Raw genomic sequence first — 19,709 nt, forward strand, 5'->3', positions numbered from 1 at the left:
ACACCTGGGTTAACCGTGCCTTAGTGACAAAAAATTGCTTTCCGACAGCATAGCTTAAGTCGAGAAAAGCCATCTGTCGACAAAGACCTTTCGAGTTCGGTTTTATTCAGCTCAAGGGCCTATCAATCACATGGTGGAGTCAAAGAACTACTTTCCAGTCGGATTTCTAAACCAAGGTCTTTAAACCGAGAAGAAGACTAAGATTGACTACAATTGGACAACGAAAAGTCACGTTCCAATTCAAATTCCAGACCACAGCTTCAATTCCATATCATTTCAAGATGGACTCGACTTCGCGACGGAGGAGCCATCCGCAACCCAATTCGACAGGGAGTTATTCTTCAACTCCACTGAACGAAAATTTGTGTCTTTTTATCTTTGTCCTATTTTTCGTTCCACGAAAAAGGACAAAGAGGGGCAGTTGTAGACACTCATTTTCGTCCATTTATTTATTTATCTTCATATATATATCTATATTATATAGTTTGCAAATGGATTTTATAAAATATATTTGAAAACATTTATATATTATATAGTTTTTTAAAACGTTTGTGAAAATAAATATAATATATAGTTTTTAAAACATTTTTGAAAACATGTATATTATATAGTTTAAAAACATTTTGAAAATATATAATATATAGTTTTTAAAACATTTTGAAAACATTTATATATTATATAATTTTTTAAAACGTTTTTAAAAATAAAATATAATATATAGTTTTTAAAATATTTTTGAAAATATATATATTATATAGTTTTTAAAACATTTTAGAAAACTATATAATTTTGAAAATATTTTTTTAAAAATATATAATATAATATTAAATGTTTTTAAAAATATATTATATAGATTTTTAGAAAATGTTCTTCTTTTGTTTTAATTTATTTACCTTTTTCTTTTTATTTATTATTATTACTTATTTTTATTTTACTTCTTCTGTTTCAGATCCGTTTGGGGTCCAATCTGTCCAAGACCAGGGTTCAATATTGGTTAAGCGGGCCTGAACTAGCCCAACAGCAGATTAGGGTTATCACGTATGTCCAGCGCCGCATATGATCTTGGACCGTTGGATCTGACCCAATCCAACGGTCGAGATCAAGGGTTCCAGAAGATCTAAAGTCACCGGTCAGCCGAGAATTCTGACCACGTGCAGCACCAAAATCGGAGCTACTCGGACTGAACCATCCGAGATCACCGAAAACCACCCCGAAATATCCGGGATCAACTCCAACCACGACCGGAAATGGCCCCAACGGGAGCCTATAAAATCAAGGCATCAACACTGCCACAAGGGATCAACGGGAAAAAACCATCAACAGTACACAACAGGATCCACAAAACCCACGAGGACATCATCGAACAAAATCGTCGAGACCCACGTCGAACATCAAACACAACCAGACCAACAGACAACACAGTAAACCAAAACCATCATCGGTACAACACAGCCAAATATCACAACACCAAAAACCACGAACCACAAGGCAAATACAGAAACAAAACCCAAAAAAACAAATACCAAAAAACACCGAAGGTAGCCCCGATCGAAGCGTTGGAACCGAGAAGAGCCGGTCGCCGGAAGTCGAAGAGTCTCATCGGAAAAAGGTGGGAACCGAGGGTTTTTATCTTAGATCTACGCTTACTGGGGTGTGTTTTGGGGATTTAGAGGTTGGGTTTGGGTTCACGGTGCGGAGGAGAGCATTCTGTGGGGGTTCAGATATTTTGGCCACCGCCGGTGATGGCCGGCGCGGTGGAGAGGCCACCGGATCTTGGCCGGGCTAGAGAGAGGCGAGGGAAATTTCGGTTCTCTCATTTTTAGAGAGAGAAGGGAAAAGTGGAGAATGAAGAGGAATGAGGGATTTGAGGTTTTGTTGGGGCTTAAATCTAGGAATCAAAACGACGCCGTTTTGAACCCCTTATCACCGTGTTTTTCAAAATTTTCGGGGATAATCTCAGCTTTAGTCCTCCTCATCTGGTAATCTCGCACGCGTGTCCCACATTTTTGGGAGTAACTATGATTTTGGTCCCCCGTATATTTTGTACATTTCATTTTGCCCATGAAAATCATTCATTCTTCGATTTACATTGAAATTGAACCTCAAATTTGATTTTATTTCAATTTAATCCTTTTTATTATTTCTATATTTTTATTTGTTTTTTATTTTTAGCATTATTATTATTATTATTCATTTATCTTTGTTTATTTTATCTCATTTTATTTCATCAGTTTATTTTTATTTTTTTCCTCTCTATTTTATCTATTTTTTTCCTTTTTTTGATTTAATGATTATTTTTCTTTTTTTTATTTCTACATTTTTCTTTGATCTATTCAACATTTATTATTCTTTGACTAACATTCCCGATCCCTTTTTTAGAGAAATTCACAATCAATCCAAGGTAAGTAATTTGAATCGAATTTCTAAATTTCAATTTAAATTCCAATTTTCGCAATTAAAGACAACCGACAAATTAATTGGTACCGAAAGGGCGGTTCAAGGGTGCTAATCCTTCCTTGACCGTAATTGACTCCCGAACCCGACACGTTTCTGGTACAACGCATATCAGGTAAGATGGTGTCTGGCCCACCTAAATTCGTTTTAAAGTGGTCGGTGACGACTCTAATCAACTCATTTCAAGTCGAAGCCCAATCTCGGGGTCCAACCGAAAGACGGTTCCGACAACTATATTTTTAATTTTTAATTTTATTCAATTGTACTTTACATATTGAATCATTTTAATTAATCTATCGTTATCTCTATAACGGTGTGATGATGTGTTATTATTTTATTATTATTTAATATAAAATAATTAAAAATATAAATGGTAAATTACATCGTTTCTTACTAAACTTTATTCTATTTTCTATTTTACTCATCCAACTATAAAATAAAAAATGGAAGGTGGTCAAATATCACCGCCGCCCACCGTAGACGGTGATCGTTCGGTCCCAAATTTCATGGGTCTCTTCGCCTCGACACATTGAGTCATCCGACCTCCGTTTTGTTAGAACTTACTCTGAAGTCAACGAAACAGAGATTAAAAGTGAAGAAGCCGAAACGTTTCAATCGAGATTCACGAATTTTTGGACATTTTTCGGTGAAACAACCACCATATTTGAACTCATGGGGTCGAGACGAACCGACCCATAAATTTTGGTACCGAATGACTACCATCAACTACGATTGAAATAAAAAATGACACGGTGATCGACAGTGGCAATGGGAGAAGAAGAGGATTCAAAACGTCGTTTTAGTGTATATTTGAGTTTTTCGAGACTTCGTAGTTTTGATACTTGTGTTATGTCATAATACTATTAAAAAATTAACGACAGAGTGAGTAAAATGATTAAATATATAAAGTTCAGTGAATAAAATTAAAAAATTAAAAATACGATAAGTAAAATGAAAAAGAAAGTAAAAACTGTATATTTTACTCAAATAAAAAATAATCTAAATTTTACAAATAAATAAATAAATATCAGACCAGATTGCAGTGAAGTGGCTGCTCCCCTCAATCTCATGCCTTTTCCTTCTTCTTCTTTTTTTTTTAAAAAAAATAATTAATTAACTAATTTATTTTCTCAGCCCCAAATTCCCACACGACTTCTCTTTTCTTTTTTAATTTTTTAAAAGTTTTCAATTTTGTGTGATTCTCTTGCGTCTTCTATAAATCACGCCAGACCTCTCTTTTTTCCATCCTTCCGTGTACGGTGTACCCTTGTCTCCATTATGTATTTTCTTTTTCTAAAGTTTTTGGGTTGCTCTCTTTGTACTAATTCATCTACTCCAAGAATTCCAGAGGCTCTGTACAGTTAAAAGCTAAGGTAATTTACTCTCCTCGTCTCCATTAGCTCTCTGTTGATCTTTTTGGTATAGTTGTGGCCTTTTCCCTCCAAAATGTCGGCTATGAATCATGTTTTCCTTGATCTGGACCATGTCTGTAGTGGAATCTAGATTTAGAAACTGGAGGCTTAATTTTTGTTTTCGTATCACTTTTGTTACGCCTCGGTAGATGTGTGAAGAAATTAAACAACGCTCTACTTTAGGTTTTTTTTTTGCTCTGAATTGCAATATAATTTGTTTTATTATATTGTGTGTGTAGATCTGTGGATTTAGAACTGCTTTGAAGTGATTTTGTGCGATTTTAATATTGAAAAAAATATGCAGTTATATCTTGCTTTCTATTTTAGGAAGATAATTTATTAATCATGTTGCTGCTGGCTGAACAGGGGAAATAATTGTTAATAATCGATAGAAAAAATCGTGAAAGGTGGATGATGAAGCAGTTTGTGATCCATAAAAACGCCATTGGAATCAGCCGTGAGGAGATGCAAAGCTCCATTCCGATGTCAGTTATGGTTACGGATCGGGGAGAGACTATGGTCTGTCCAAAACCACGTCGTTTGAGTCTCTTGAACACCTCCTTCAACGACCACCCTGTTAGGCCACTTAGATGGCAACTTAGGTAATTTTCCCCTCTTTATAATCCCTTCAACTTTTACTTATATTCCCATATAGGCTAAAGCAAAGAAATGGCAAATTGTTCTGTGTTTTTCAGTCATCAAGGGGGAGTTTTGTGATTCAAAACCAGGGAGTGATGTTCTGGATATGGTACTTACAAAGGTATGCTTCTCTCTGCTAATTGATTTATATTCATAAATTATGAACTTATTAACAAGTAGGAATTATAATGGCATTAGACACCCGGTAAATGATATACAAGACAGATCATGAGTTATATCGACTCCGTCTAAGTTTGATAAATAGGACTTGACTTGAGCTCGAGCTCAAATTAGAGTTTTTAACAAGTCGAAACAAACTACTTGAGACTCAACTCTAAAAGCTCTCGAGCAACTCGAAAATATAATATATTACGATTTTATTTTTTAAAATAAATTATTGATAACATTAACAAGGGACATCCTACTATCTTACCTCCCCTTTACCCCATTACATATGAGAACAAGGGACAACCATTATATATTAACATTTAAATGTTTATTTTTAAAAAAAATGCAATATAAGGTTTTTATGTATTTAAGGTTCATGTTCGAGTTTGAGGCTTTAATCAGGTTAAGTTTAAGATTTTTTTTTTCATTTCGAGCTTCAATTCATGGTTTCGAGTTCGAGTTTGAAAATTTTAGGCTCGTGAAGTTTTCGAGTCAAGTCGGGCTCCATTTTGGAGTTTTTGAGTCGATTTGAACTCAACAATACTCGAGTTCAACTCGGCTCGTTTACAGCCCTCCTAGACACTAGTAAATCATTCTTTAAATTATAAAGGAAACTAAGGTTTGGTCCCATAAACAATGGCGCGGCATCTCAATGCTAGAAATATGTTTACCAGCATTCCACTTGGTGAACACTAGAGTTACCTAAAGAATATAGTTATTAGAACTTCACGTTTTAGTACATCGTTTCTTATAAAATCCTTATGGCTCTTGGTTTTGGAATATAACAGGGTGACTGTGGACTGGAGGAGACTCCTACACAAGTAGCGTCACCGCCCCCATTTTTTTGTGGGTCGCCGCCGAGCAGAGTAGCTAACCCATTAATACAGGATTCCCGATTTGGGGATGAGAAGTTCACCACCTCACTTATATCGCTGTCTCTGATCCCACCTCCTTTGGGCCTGTCCTCGTCTCCATCGTCCGGTTCAAGGAAAGGGGGCCGTGTTCGAGCAAGTTTTGGGAACAAACCAGCGGTGAGAGTCGAGGGGTTCGATTGCGCCGAAATTGCGGCATCCCTGCACTGGCTTAGAAACAAGAAAAGTACATAGAGGACGATGAAGAGGAGCTTAGAACCCACCCCTGATGTAAATACTTTCGGAGGGGGTTCTTTGTATACAATGTAAATGAGTTTGTTGAAGAAAATGAAGCATAGAGCCGTAGTTTAGGTGTGGTGTTAGGAAACCATCCCGCAAAGATGGAAGATAGTTTGAGGTGTGTTGACGGTGTAGTGTCCCTGGTCCGGAAGAAATTTTTCATTTTCTGAGGTCCTTAAGTTGAGAATTGTCCATAAATCAAAGCAAGTAATCGAGTCTATTAGACATTAGGCAATATATGTTTATAATCCTATTATGTTTTTGCATTGATTCCATAATGCATATTCTATGATTTCAATTGATATTCAATTATACATATCATTTGAACACAAATATGAAGTAAATGTAGGATTATATTTTTAAATACTCTTAATAATTTAACAATGAACGTTAATATTTTTACATATGCAGTGCTCGAATTCGAATTTTAAGAAACAGATTAAAATACAATTTAACCTTGCAAAAGGGTTGAGAAACTTCAATAGGACGGTCATCATGTTGTGTGGGAAGTTAGACCGGGTACTCTGTATCCAATTGCCACCAAGCCTTAAATAACCTAACTAGTTGATGACACAAATTAATTATGCTAAGCCAAGTTGAGAAGTTTCCATAATTTTCTTATCTAGAACCAAGTCAGTTGCATATTTCTTACCTGCATGTGCCTTTGAATCTTCAATCACAGATAAATTCAAAGAACCAGGTCCAGACAGATGATATTTAATGGCATTATTCTATCACCGCGTTGTCCAAAAACTTTGCACACATTTTCTCACCTATATAAGTTCTCATCTTCTTCTTCTTCTTCTTCTTCTTCTCCTCCCTTGTTGAGAATCGAAAGAAGAGAAAACCATGAAGAGGAAAGGCAGTCCTAAGATGGAGGCCACGGGTGGAAAGAAGAAAAAGAGAGCGGCGGAAAGCAAGGAGGAGGGGGGAGGAGTAGCGGCGGAGGTGGAGAGTTCGGTGTGGTGGGCGGCGGATGAGCAAATGCCGTGGGCTTCGGCGTGGTCGCCTCTGTGGGATGTGGGTTTTGTGGACAAGGCCTACGCTGCATTTTTCGGAGATGTTGCTTGGGATGATGATATTTGGAACTTGAAGAACGTCATGGTCATACCCCCACCAATAAAACAAAGAATTTAGCAATACGGATTTTTTTAATAGTTTAAGGGTTATAAAATAATATTTATTTAAAATTTTTAATCATTGATAATATATTAATATTTTGTATACGTAATTATTCGAATCCAAATTTTCAATAGAGGAGCACTTGCAAGGAATAATAGTTAAGTTTGATAGCCTATTTTTCCTTTCAATGTTGTGTTCAGATACAACAAAATTTAGGGTAAAGTACATAAATTATTCCCTGACTATAAAATATTGTTTTGTAAGTCCCTTGATTATTAAAAGTTTTAAAATGGTCACCCGACTATTCATTATGTTCTAAAATCATCAATTTCTATTAAAAATTTGTGGTTGTCTAAGCTCAACGTTAATATAATGACTGAATATGATAGTCATTTGAGATTCTGAGATCAGATTTTATTATATCACAGCCAGCAAGTTAACGTTCAACTCAGAATACCATTAATTTTTTAAAAAATGAAGAGTTTGGAACATAATGAATAGTCAAGTGATCATTTTGTAACTTTTAATAATCGAGTGACTCAATAAACCAACACTCTATAGTCGAAAGACCATTTTATGTAACTTTTAATAGTCGAGAGACTTAATAAAATAATATCTTATAACCAGAGTATCATTTGTGTATATTATCCTGAAATTTAATATAATTCACTAAAAATGTTTAAATTTTAAATAAACCACTAATTTTTTTTCACGGTATTTCTTTAGTTTTGCCCATTATTGACATACTGTAAGTCTGTCATTTTATTATTTTTTGCGTACACTACGCCAAGGTTTACTAATATATAGGTAAGTATTTGTTTTCACTATTGATGTTTGAAAATCACAAATCGATCACTAACATTATCGTTTGTTACAAAATAATCACTCGACGTTAACAGCCGTTTACAGATAGTTACTACAGTAACAAAATTCTAACGTTGCACGTTAAACCAGCTGATTCAGTATGTTTGACTGACTGTTTGGCTACTCATCCTCCTCTTCTTCTTCTTATTCTCTGCCACTGAAAACTGAAAACTCTTCAGCTGACCAAAAATATCAGGGATCTCTCCAGAAAAATTATTCGAGGAAATATCGAATCGAACAAGGTTAGAGAGATTAGCAATACCAGGACTAAGCTTCCCACCAAGATTGTTATACTGAGCCCCAAAAGCTTCAAATTCAGGAGCTGAAAGATGTCTGCAGCTATCCCACCAGTGTGATCATTTGTGCCAAGATTATGTTCTTCCAAGAAAGAACATTTTCCAAAATCAAGGAACCGAATCCGAGAAGAATTAACACATATATGGGAAGGAAGAGAACTATTAAAGTAATTCAAAGAAATATCGAAACTTCGAATAGGAGAAAAAGTTAAAGAAAGTAGAGCCATGGCTAGGGAAGCAAGGGAAATCGAGAAAAAAGAATTGAAAAACCATAATGAAGAAGGCGACATGCTTGATGAAGCTTTGAATTCTAAGTCGAAAATCGGGATCAAATAGGAGATTGGTGCTAGATTGGATATGTTAGAGAAGTTGAATTCTAAGAGAGAGATTGAGAGCTTTCTAGGGTTGTTTATAGGTTTATTGAACAAGTTAAAGGATGGTGAAGATGCAAAAGATGTGAATAAAAAGTTGTTTGTGAAGAAGTTTAAATTCAGAGGGCCTGAGAAGATTTCTAGCAATGGCGCAAAGGGTTTTTCCGGTTTAAAGAACGGTAACAAATCGAGCTATGATAATGGCACAACTACTAGTGTTTCTGAGATTGAGAAAGTGGATGATGGAAAGACAGTTTAACGGTTTAGAAGAAGAAGAAGAATAGTCGGTCGGTCAAACATGCTGAGTGAGCTGCCACGTTAGCATTTTGTTACTGCAGCTACGATTGTTAACGGCGTGACTATATTATAATAAACGATAACGTTAGTGATCAATTTGTTACTTTTTAAACATCAGTTGTAAAAACGAACCCAAAATTAGTGACCATTGTCGTACCCTTATTTTTTTTGAACAAACTGTCATTTTATTACAATATAAAGAAAGAAAACCTTTATCTAGGAACCGACATGCAGTTTTTTTTAAACATAATCAACACAACTCAAGTGGGAAATGATTTTAGCCTTGGAATTGGAAGGTTGAATTTGATTTAATTAGGGCAAAAACTTAAGTCAAACAGACAAAATTGTTCTTTTAATCTCTGTCTGCACATGGCTTATTGCTTGAAATAAAAAAATATATCATTACATGATAATTCTCTCACCTCAAAAAGAAAAAACACAGGATTGCATCTCAGTGTGAAGCTGTACTTTAAGAGTATACATAACCATTTCTCCTTCTCCATCTATCTTCTTTTTCCTCTCTCTTATTACCTCTCCCCACACAAAACATTCAAAGAAAAGCAAGTGGGGGCATCTTTTATGTGGATGTATTTTCATGGGAAAGTGGTTTTCCAGCAGCATGAGGCCATTTTACTCCTCCACGTTGGTGGTGTTGTTGATTATCTTTGTGTTGCAGATTTGGGTTCTCCGTGATTACCAAGCTGGAGCTACAAGGATTCTTCCTGGAAACATGATGGAAGATGATAACAAGGGCCGAAGGGACTTGTTTCAAAAGTACTTCAATGGGAGATCCTTCAGTTTCAATGGAACCGATCAGGGATTTGAACAAGGCAAACGAAGAATTCCCAGTTGCCCAGATCCTCTACACAATTAGCAGAGTTTCTTTTCCAGGAAATTTGTTGGATGATATCCAAAATACCCCCGTTCTCCTCATCATTTTCATGCCACAGTTTTGATTGGTTTTAGTTATTCCAGGGGGAAAACGAGGGTATTTTGGTATTTGAGAACTTCATTTTTTTAGATTTTCATTCTCTTTGGAAGAGAATGATCTAGGACCAGAATTTCTATATAATTTCTGTTAGTGTATAGTTTCATGTTCATCACATTGAAACTGTTTCACTAGAATTTCTGTATGTACCTTCTTTCTATTTGATTCCTTCTTCTTCTTCTTCTTCTTTTTTATACCTAATGTATCTCTGAGTTCGAAAATTTTGATATTTCAAAGGTTAACACCTTTCTCCCCTCTCTCTTTAATTCCTTTTGCACCAATTTGAAATGTCACTGTTGCAACTTACAACACTGAAAAGTCAGAGCTTGTAAGCAATAAATGGAAAGGCAAAAAAGAGGGCATTTGATTCGCCTATATCCTTAAAATGAACTTGTTTGTGGAGTGACGATATATATATACTACAAAGAATCAAACTTCACACGCGATAATACAGTTAAAAGTGGAGGGAAAAGGTAAAATCTTTTTGAAAGTTCGATGGGGTTTAGTACTTTGTATAGTTTGGAAACATGCACGAATCCCTTGTTGAATCTTGCAGTTAAGAAACCTTTGTCGTTTTAAGGGGGGGAAAAGTGGGTGAAGACAAGCTACCATCGAGTGCAGACAGGTGAAAAGAGGAAGAGACGAGCAAGGTGACAGGAGTGTCGGTGTCTGGTAAATTTGTGCGGGAAATCAAGGCATTGAAACCGACGAGGGATGGGAGGAAAAAGCCACGTATTATGCGGACAAATAAGTTGGAAAAGCTGCTGCTCATTTCGTAGCTGCACTGGCTTTGTTTGCTAGTGTTTGGATTTGGTATCAAATTGCTCTCATCGACACTTGATTTAGCACATCAATGCACGTATTTGCTAACACCTCGAAAATGGGGTTTGAATTCTAGATATAGCATCTATTTCCCTGTTTTATAATTGTAACTTCTGTTTTGAAAATCGGATCGGACCGGATCGGTCGATTCAATCGGTTTAATTGGGATCCGTTGTCTAGTCCGGTTCAATCTAAATCGGTTGAACCGTTACTAGTAAACCGGCCAGAACCGTTGAACCGTTCGAACCGGACCGGCTGAAAACTGGAAAAAACGGGAAATTTTGTTTTTTTTAAAAAATTAAACCAAACGTTGTTTGTTAAACGAGCCAAGTCGAACTCGAGTATTGCTGAGCTCGACTCAAACTTGAAAACTTTAAAAGTAAGCTCAACTCCACTCAAACTCACAAGTTAAAAATTATCAAGTTCAACTCGAACTCGAAATATAATATTGAAACTTGAACTCAAAAAGGCTTGAACTAAAAAAAATTTAGAAGCTCAATTGAAACCTAAAATTCGAGCTTGATTGAAGTGAAAGAATAGTTCACTCAATGCTCACCAAAAGGCTCTATGATTTTGAATGTCAAATTACTTATATTATTTATAGAAGTTAATTGTGATGCTCTTCTATGTTTCTTAGCAATGTGGGATTGTTTTTGTTCTCATATTTTTACTTTTTAGACTTTTGGGATGCTCTTCTATGTTTCTTAGCCATGTGGGATTGTTTTTTAAAAAAAATTAAACCAAACAATATCATTTTGTTATGATTTTTTTTAGCCCCAAATTTATTTTTTAATTATAGTTATATAATTATATTTATTATTTAATATGTTTTACCTTAAATATTATGTTGTAGTTAATTTGAATCATTTTGTTTCACTTGATTTTATGGTTTTTAATTTATATATGTTATGACTTGCTTTGAATATGACTTGTGGTATAAAAAATTATTTTTTATTAAATATTTTTTGTATTTTTATTTAATTTTTTAAATAATTATGACGTCGTCCGGTTCTTCCGACCGGTCGAACCGGTTCGACCGGTTGAACCAGTGATCCGATAGCATAACCGGTTCGCTAACCGGTCCGATTCTGAAAAACATGATTATAACCCCTATACTTGACTTATACTTTACTATTAGATCTAACGAATTATAAAAAAAAATTCAAAACATTCTTCAATATTTTAAAATCTTATTAAAGCCAAAACAATAGCAAAAAGAAGATAACGAGTAACACTAACTTCGAATGACGTCACATATCAAAATAATCATAAATCAATAGTAAAAGTAAAATATGTCATATAATATGTATTTCAAAATATACACACATGTTACTAAAACAAAGACAATCTAAAAGATAGAAACGTTACAACAAAAAATAATACATGATGTATCGATCCTCCAAGTGTCGAGTCCGGTGTACCTAACCAAAAGTATATGAAAAGGAGGAAGTTTGGGGAGTAAGCTAGGGAGCTCAACATGTTCTAGTAAGTGTAGTATAAAAACATATGAGTAATTTTTATTTATTAAGTAACATAGTAAAATAATGACGATAAAGTTTTTAGTGAAATCAGTTAGCTACCCTTCAACTGTACATCAATATGCAATTTCTCATAACTGTATCCATAAGAACTTACCCTATACCTATTGGGCATAGGAGTCAACCTAAGGGAGTATCTTGGGCAATAAGAACTTACCCTAACCGAAGCGTAGGAGTCCACCTGAGGGGGTGCCTTAGGTCCATAAAGACTTACCCTATGCTCATTTGCCATATGAGTCATCCTAAGGGGGTGCCTTAGGATCCATAAGGTCTTACCCAAAGTATATTGGACCTAAGAGCCTACCCAAGGGTCGCCTTAAGCCCATAAGGAATTTCCAACTTGATAGGAGTTAGACCTGCAGAGACTTCATATCTCATCCCAAAAAGTACCTCAACAAAACAATTTTAGATAGTACCAGTAGAATCAAGAAAACATAAGTTAGACATATTTATTTTTTAGAAAAATCGATAACTAGAAAACATGTATAAGACAAACACAGTTTATAACCAATAAATCATGAATCAGGATTTCAATCATATAAATCATTCATATTTCAAATCAAATGAAAACATTCGTATGCACATGGTATTTCAGACAAGTATTTAAAACATTTATATAGCAGAAAAAGAACATACCTCATAAAAAGGATTAGTCCGGAAGGTCTACTGAGCATCGTCTTCGTCATGCTCTACAACAGTGCTTGAACATAAGTCATAACTAGGGCTGTAAATGAGACGAGACAGATCGCGAGCTATTCGAGATCGACTCGATCAAGGCTCGATAAATACTCGGATCGAATGGACTCGAGCTCGACTCGAGTTCTTAACGAGCTAAAACGAGCTACTCGATATTCGACTCGAAAAGCTCGTGAGCAGCTCGAAAATATAATATATTAAGATTTTATTTAAAAAAATAAATTATTAATAATAATAATATTTATGTATTGATTTTTTTTTAAAAAATACATTAAGATTTCATGTATTTAAGGTTCATGTTCGAGTTTGAGGCTTCAATCGAGTTAAGTTTAAGATTTTTTTTTTTTCATTTCGAGCCTTTTCGAGCTGCTCACGAGCTTCAGTTCAGGATTTCGAGTTCGAGTCGAGCTTGAAAATTTTAAGCTCGCGAGTTTTCGAGTCGAGTCGAGCTCCATTTCAGAGTTTTCGAGTCGAGTCGAGCTCAGCAATACTCGAGCTCGACTCGGCTCGTTTACACCCCTAGTCATAACGAATCAAGGTTACTATTGAAGTAAAATCTAAATATAAGTATTCATAGGGTTTAATGATAAAATGCATATTCAACATATATTATATGATATTTTCCTCATATTTGAATAATTAAAATTGCTTAAATTATGGATTTTGATTATATTTAGTATTTTGTGGATTAGGTTGAAGATTTGGATAAAACAAGTTCAAAATCTAACGATTAGCATGATCTTCACAAAATCCCCAAATTAAATAAGAAAAATCGGAATTCAAGAAGTTGGCAAGACCAGAAGATGTTTCGCATAAGGCGTGGGCACGGCTTATTCATCCTGAGCTATCACAGAAGAAGTCTTCAGTTAAGGCGTGGGCGCGCCTTATTAGTTCGTATAACTCTAAATTAGGGTTATGAATTTACAAGGCAAAAAGAGTTTAATGACGGCTAGAAGACTCTTTTGAATTATTCTTATATTTAGAAAAGAATGAGGGCATTTAAAACTCCTATTTTTGTGAGATTTTCTTTAAGAGAAACTTCCTTATCTAGAGTAGGAAAATCCTTATAAAAGGGGAGCTAGGGCATCAAGTAGTTATCAAGTCTTTCATTAAGTTTTCTTTAAGTTTTTCTTTTGGTTTTCTTTCAATTATGAGTGGCTAAATACTTTTGTTCCAACTGGAGAATAATTGAAGTTTTGGTTCTTCAAGGATTGTGAGATCTAAATAATTTTCATTGTTCTTTTACTTCTTTGCTATTTATATATCTTCTGTTTTTATTAAGAATTATTGTCTTGATTGATTGTGCAAAGGATCCGTTGTTCAATTATCAGGTTGATAAATTGTCATTTAAAACTTTAAATCTGTAATTGTTTAAACGTTCTAATACTAGTGGTAAAGTAACATAGTTGATTTTGATTATGTTATGAAGGTATATAACCTAGTCTAAGTGAATCGAGCTTGTGTATTCGTTGGCTAGAATTGGTGGTCCCACTAGTGGTTAATGCTATTGGTGGATTAAATCTTAAGAGCTTGTCTAGGGTTGTTCATTAACAGGGGAAATAATCAAAGAGTTTCTTTTGATTATCGAGAAACTAAGGAGAGACAGGTTGTTAGAGCTTCTCAATAATCATAAACAATTTAGTGAAGAGTAGAAGATTTTATCATTGCATCTATGATCAATTCTCTGAACCAATTCTGAAATTATACCTTTAGTTGGATATTTGCTTGATATTGATTTCTCTAAATTCTTAGTTGATTATAATTGATTTTTATTTTTATTTTTCTCAATTCCAAAACCCCCTTTATTTTCTTTAATTTTCATTAAAATAAGTCTACCCAATCCCTGTGGATTCGACCTTGCTTATCACTACTACAATTTATATTTCTCAAAGCAAGTATTATTATTTGTTAGATTCGACACCCACTATTTACAAAATCATAAGGATAATCATAGGTCTGTGCAACCGAACAGATCGGGAGAAGCTGAGTCGAGTTGACGAATGGTCGGGAGAATCACGAGTACCTTAAATAAATAACAACACATATATGTTCTTATCCATAATTTAAATGCACTTAAATGCATATGCATGTTTGGAGTTCAATGTTCAATTCAGAGGCTTTTGGGTTAGAATTTGACGAAATTGACTGCAAAATCAAACTTAGGACGTCGAAAAACCCAAAATATGACTTTTCCGGGAAATCACTTTTGTTCAAAATCGAGAAATCACTTTTGTTCAAAATCAAAGTCAACTTTAGTCAAAGTTAATAGATTTGGTCAAAGTCAACGATTTAATCAAAGTTAACGATTCAGAGCTGTTCGAGTTGACTTAGATTGGTTCAGGTTGAATTAGCTTGCACCGGATCGAGATCCAGATCGATTTAACTCGGTCTAATCTAACTAGACAACTGGTTTCTAGAAACTAAAAGTCGGCTAAGAAGCCCCATGCATAGGGACAACGCTTGGCGGCATGTGAAGCGACGGGAATGACAGTTACAGTGGTCCGATCATACCAAGGAAACTCACTCACCAAAAGCAATACATAACCAAGCCAAAAACAAGGAAATTTAAACGGAAAAATGATTAGAGTGTTTACCCAACGACAGACGGTGGAGGTGCGACGACACAATGATGGTGAGGGACCAAAATAGTCAGGTTCTGATCGGAACTGTACGAGAAACTCAATGGCGGTGGCAGTGTGGCGAATGGATGATCGGGATGGTCGAAAATCGTGAAAATCAAATGTGAACATTTGAGTTCCGACAAAGCTTCAAGGCGATCTCCATGGCGTTTGAATGCAAACCACAGAGTGTGGTCGGTTGAGTTTTCGTTGCGAGTTGACGACGATCACAAGGATGGTGACAATACACTTCACGACTAGCCAGATGACGACTGAACGGACCTTGACGATGAGGGCGACAAGGAAGCTTAAACGTCTTTGGGTATTTGTTTCAAGTGAAGAATAGTTTGGCAATTATAATCTGATTCAAATTAGATATGAAAACTAATTGTTATTATTTTAAACCCAAATATTGACCTAGCCCACTGGTAAAGGTCATTCACACCATGCATTATGTCATTGGTGCAACACCCTGCAATCCCATTTACATTTTTTCTCCCTATGGTTAGAAAGGATGAGTAAATTCGGGGTTAGGTCCTTAACTATCTTAAAGTTGTAGAATAAGCCCCAAACTTCTAAAGCCTATCAATTTGGCCTCAAAATTAACCTAATTAAAATAAATATTATAAAAAAGTAATTTTTTTGATGTGACAATAATAATATATAGAACAAAACAATTAAACAACGTACATAATTAGAGATTATAATATACATTATATGATGTATATTTATAGTGATTCGTAAAGTTAAATACCTAGAAATAGGCATAATTAGTATAAAACGGTTTTTATATTTTTTGTCCTCTCCAGTTCCAAGGCTTCACCTTAATTAATCCGGATTGACCCGCGTTGTACACCTGGCTTTTGTGGACAAGTCTTCCAGCGGAGATTTTATGCATACACAATGACTCGAACTTGAGACATTGCTTAAACGATATCAAGCTGCTTACCACTTGAACCAACCCTTATTGGTTGAATTTGTAACAAAATTAATTGTTAATGTGCCTATATTATTCTTTTTATGAACTGGTCCTTGTTCCTCAATGGAAGCAACAATAATCGGTAATGGAAGAGCCATAATACGCCCAAATGCATCATCACTTGTTTCTCCAACTTGTAGTAGTGGCCTCCGGGGCATCATCAAATCTTCTTATATTTTACTTTTTTTTATTTCGTATTTTTTATTGATAATATATTTTTATTCTTTTTTAAAGTTTTATCTATTCCTCAAAGTGATTTTGAGAATGCATGGGCTCCTACAAGGCATTTTTTTAACCAACCTACAAAGGCCTTAATTATCAATAAATTTTCTTAATTATTAGTAAGTATACACACCTTACATGTAGGTGTTCGAACTCGAGACCTCAAGAGAGAACAACAGTCTCTTTAATCACTGAGCACGCTCAATAGATTCTCAATACAAACAATACCTAAGATTGTCGTTTTGCACACCCCCTCCTAAAAATATAAAATTATCATATATTTTAATTTTTTTCTATGTATTTTCTATTTAAAATCTGTTTTCGTCCCTTAAAATTTTATAAGTTCAAGTTCGCCCCCCAACTTAATATCATGTGTCCGTCCCTGTTTACGATGTTAAACATATATCTTAGATGTATTTAGCATGTACAGAGGTGCCAATATTCAAATATGTCTGAAGAGACCGTTAACATTTAATACGAAAGCAAGGAGTATGGAGAAAACTTGTAAGAAAGACAAAAGGAATGCATAAGAACGTGAAGAACAAAGGCCAAAAATTACTTCAAGGCAAGCATAGATCGTAAGGAATTTAGAGGCTCAATTTGAGGAAATAGATGTTAAAAAAAATTAAAAAATTATGGATGACATCGTACTAATTAAGAAAGTTAAGGATATTTCTACGATATAAACAAAATCGTTAGCGGGTGAAATTAGGAATGGATCGAGGGATAATCAGGTACAATCATTTCTTAGAAATTTTAAAAATTATTATATATATTAGATGTTTTATTTGTATTTTCTATTAATAATTTCGCGCCAATAATCTTACAAGCTTTTTCCCTCCCAAGTTTAAAAATTCAGTCCTAAAAATAAAATTTTTAACGACGATGTACTCCTAAAGATAAAATTTTGTGAGTTTAAAAATTTGCTCCTAAACATAAAAGGGTATCCCCTGAACGTGATTTTTACATTCGTTTCATCAGAAAATGCTTCAATCTTCTTATATCGACGATGTACTCTTCGACTTTTTTATCATTTGATCTCCGCCATCAATCGTCTGATGGGCTTGAAACTAGATTATGTTAGTCGACTCGTCATTCTCTCGTGGTCCAAAATTCGTATCGGTTGTCTGTCAACCAGAGCTATGCCCCATTAGCCATCCATTAAGCTTTTAATAGCGGGATACAAAAATAAAACAAAAATTAAATTTTATGTATGATTTTAGAAAAAATTTAAAAAATTATATACTAAAACGGATCAAAACTAAAAGTAGCTTTAATAGTTGAAAACATATGCAGAGTCACTGGGCGCCCACAGTCTTATAAATAATCTAATTTTAGGAAGCAATGAAAATAAATGGGAGGTTAAGGCAAATAATTTGGTCTAGCGGTTGGTCTAACGGGATGTAGTACTGAGTTAGGAGTTTAAATCCTGGTTATTGTGAATGAAGCAAATTGGATTAAGAGAGTCGACCTCGTCTCTGCAGTACCCTATCTAAATTAATTGATCGTTAAATCGGATACAAGTAACTATAAAAAAAAAAACGAAAACGTGTTCACGATGCTTTGATATTTCTCATTAGTAATTTATATTCGTATTTAATTATCATTTGAAAATGGAAATAAATGTCTTCAATGGATCAAGTCCCCTGATTCCCAGCCCAATGCTGCCGTCTTCCACGCCAAGTTCTATGGCTGTGCGGGCCTCCTCAATCTCATCGAAGCTGGCCCTAAAAACCTCCGCCCCTGTAAACCAAACACATGGGTTCCGACTTCTGACCCATTTTTATTCATTGCTATGAAAAATATGTGATTGTTCTTGTTTGTTTGCTGTGTGCTGCAGCTCTTGTACGAGGCTTGTGGGAGTGTCGTGAGCCCTGTTTATGGGTCGGTCGGCATGCTTTGATCCGGGAACTGGGTCGAGTGCCAGGCGGCGGTCGATGCGGTTCTCAAAGGTTCGCAGATAACCCGAACTGCTTATCCTCCTCCTCCTCCTGAATCGGGTTCGGAGCAACCGATTTCGCCTCTCAAAACGTATGACATCCGCCATGTCTTCAACGATCCCAACGCGGCCGAGATCGACAAGGTCAAGACCCGCACTCATTTCAAGCGAGCCGCCGCCGCCAGGCGACGGGCTGAGTCATCCAGTTCTGACTCGTGACCGAGGAAAGTAGTGATATTGGCTTGGAACTGACTCTTGGTTTAGCTCCTGCAACAAATTGAAGATGTAAACTGAATAATCCTTCTCTTGATTTTATTTTTTTAATATTTTAATTCTCAATACTTTAATTTTGATTTTTAATATTTTAATCAATAATACTTTAATTTTGATTAAAAAAGACAGTTAATTTTGATTAAAATGATAATTATTAGATAAAAATTATCAGTTGACTGACAATCAATACATATTATTGATATAATATTTTTATATATTTTAACATGCTATGTCATCTAAGATAATGACATTGTATATATCACGTCATCTAATATAATGACGTAGCATGTGTAATGTCAACAATTAATTACATACATAAATGTTATATTAGCAGCATATATTGATCACTAATCAATTAACGATTTTTATCTAATATATATATGTCATTTTGGCCAAAAATTTAAATGTCAAAGATTAAAATATTTTTTTTAAAAATAAGAACTAAAATAACTATATATATATATATATATATATATATATATATATATATTGAGGGTAAATTTTTACATCATGAATAAAAAGAAATATTTATGTTTTTCTATATATGAAAACTAGTGTGTTTATATAGCATTTTCATATGTACTTAATTGTTGTGTGTCACATTTATTGTCACCTAAGATAATGACATGACATATACCACATAATCTAATGTGATGATATGACATGTTCAACGTCAGCAATTAAATATATTTGGAAATATTAAATCAATAACATGCGTTAACCGCTAGTCAACTAACGATTTTTCATCCAATATATATTATTTTGACCAAAAATTTAAATGATGAAGGCTAAGATGTTTCATAGAAAGAATAAAAACTAAAATAATCATACATGTAAATATTAAGAAATAATTTTAACAT

The 19,709-nt window shown here is 34.6% G+C and overlaps 1 protein-coding gene and 1 pseudogene across 2 annotated transcripts; both read left to right on the top strand.

The window, feature by feature from the left end:
* Positions 1 to 3,588: 3,588 nt before the first annotated feature.
* LOC120209230 lies at positions 3,589 to 6,102 on the top strand. 2 transcript variants are annotated; one of them, XR_005524380.1, is made up of 4 exons: positions 3,589 to 3,827; positions 4,274 to 4,468; positions 4,562 to 4,626; positions 5,462 to 6,102. XR_005524380.1 is itself a non-coding variant. In XM_039208290.1 (3 exons), exons 2-3 carry the CDS (start codon positions 4,612 to 4,614, stop codon positions 5,777 to 5,779), a joined length of 333 nt encoding a protein of 110 aa, XP_039064221.1. In that variant the 5' UTR covers positions 4,247 to 4,468; positions 4,562 to 4,611; the 3' UTR covers positions 5,780 to 6,102. The 2 variants fall into 2 exon arrangements, 1 of the variants encoding a protein (XP_039064221.1); XM_039208290.1 differs by lacking the exon at positions 3,589 to 3,827 and having other exon boundaries at positions 4,247 to 4,468.
* A 12,159-nt stretch (positions 6,103 to 18,261) lies between these two features.
* LOC120209237 lies at positions 18,262 to 18,795 on the top strand (annotated as a pseudogene).
* Positions 18,796 to 19,709: the final 914 nt, after the last annotated feature.

The sequence above is a fragment of the Hibiscus syriacus genome, unplaced genomic scaffold, assembly GCF_006381635.1.
Source record: "Hibiscus syriacus cultivar Baekdansim isolate YM2019G1 unplaced genomic scaffold, ASM638163v2 tig00018474_pilon, whole genome shotgun sequence".
Classification (NCBI taxonomy): domain Eukaryota; kingdom Viridiplantae; phylum Streptophyta; class Magnoliopsida; order Malvales; family Malvaceae; genus Hibiscus; species Hibiscus syriacus.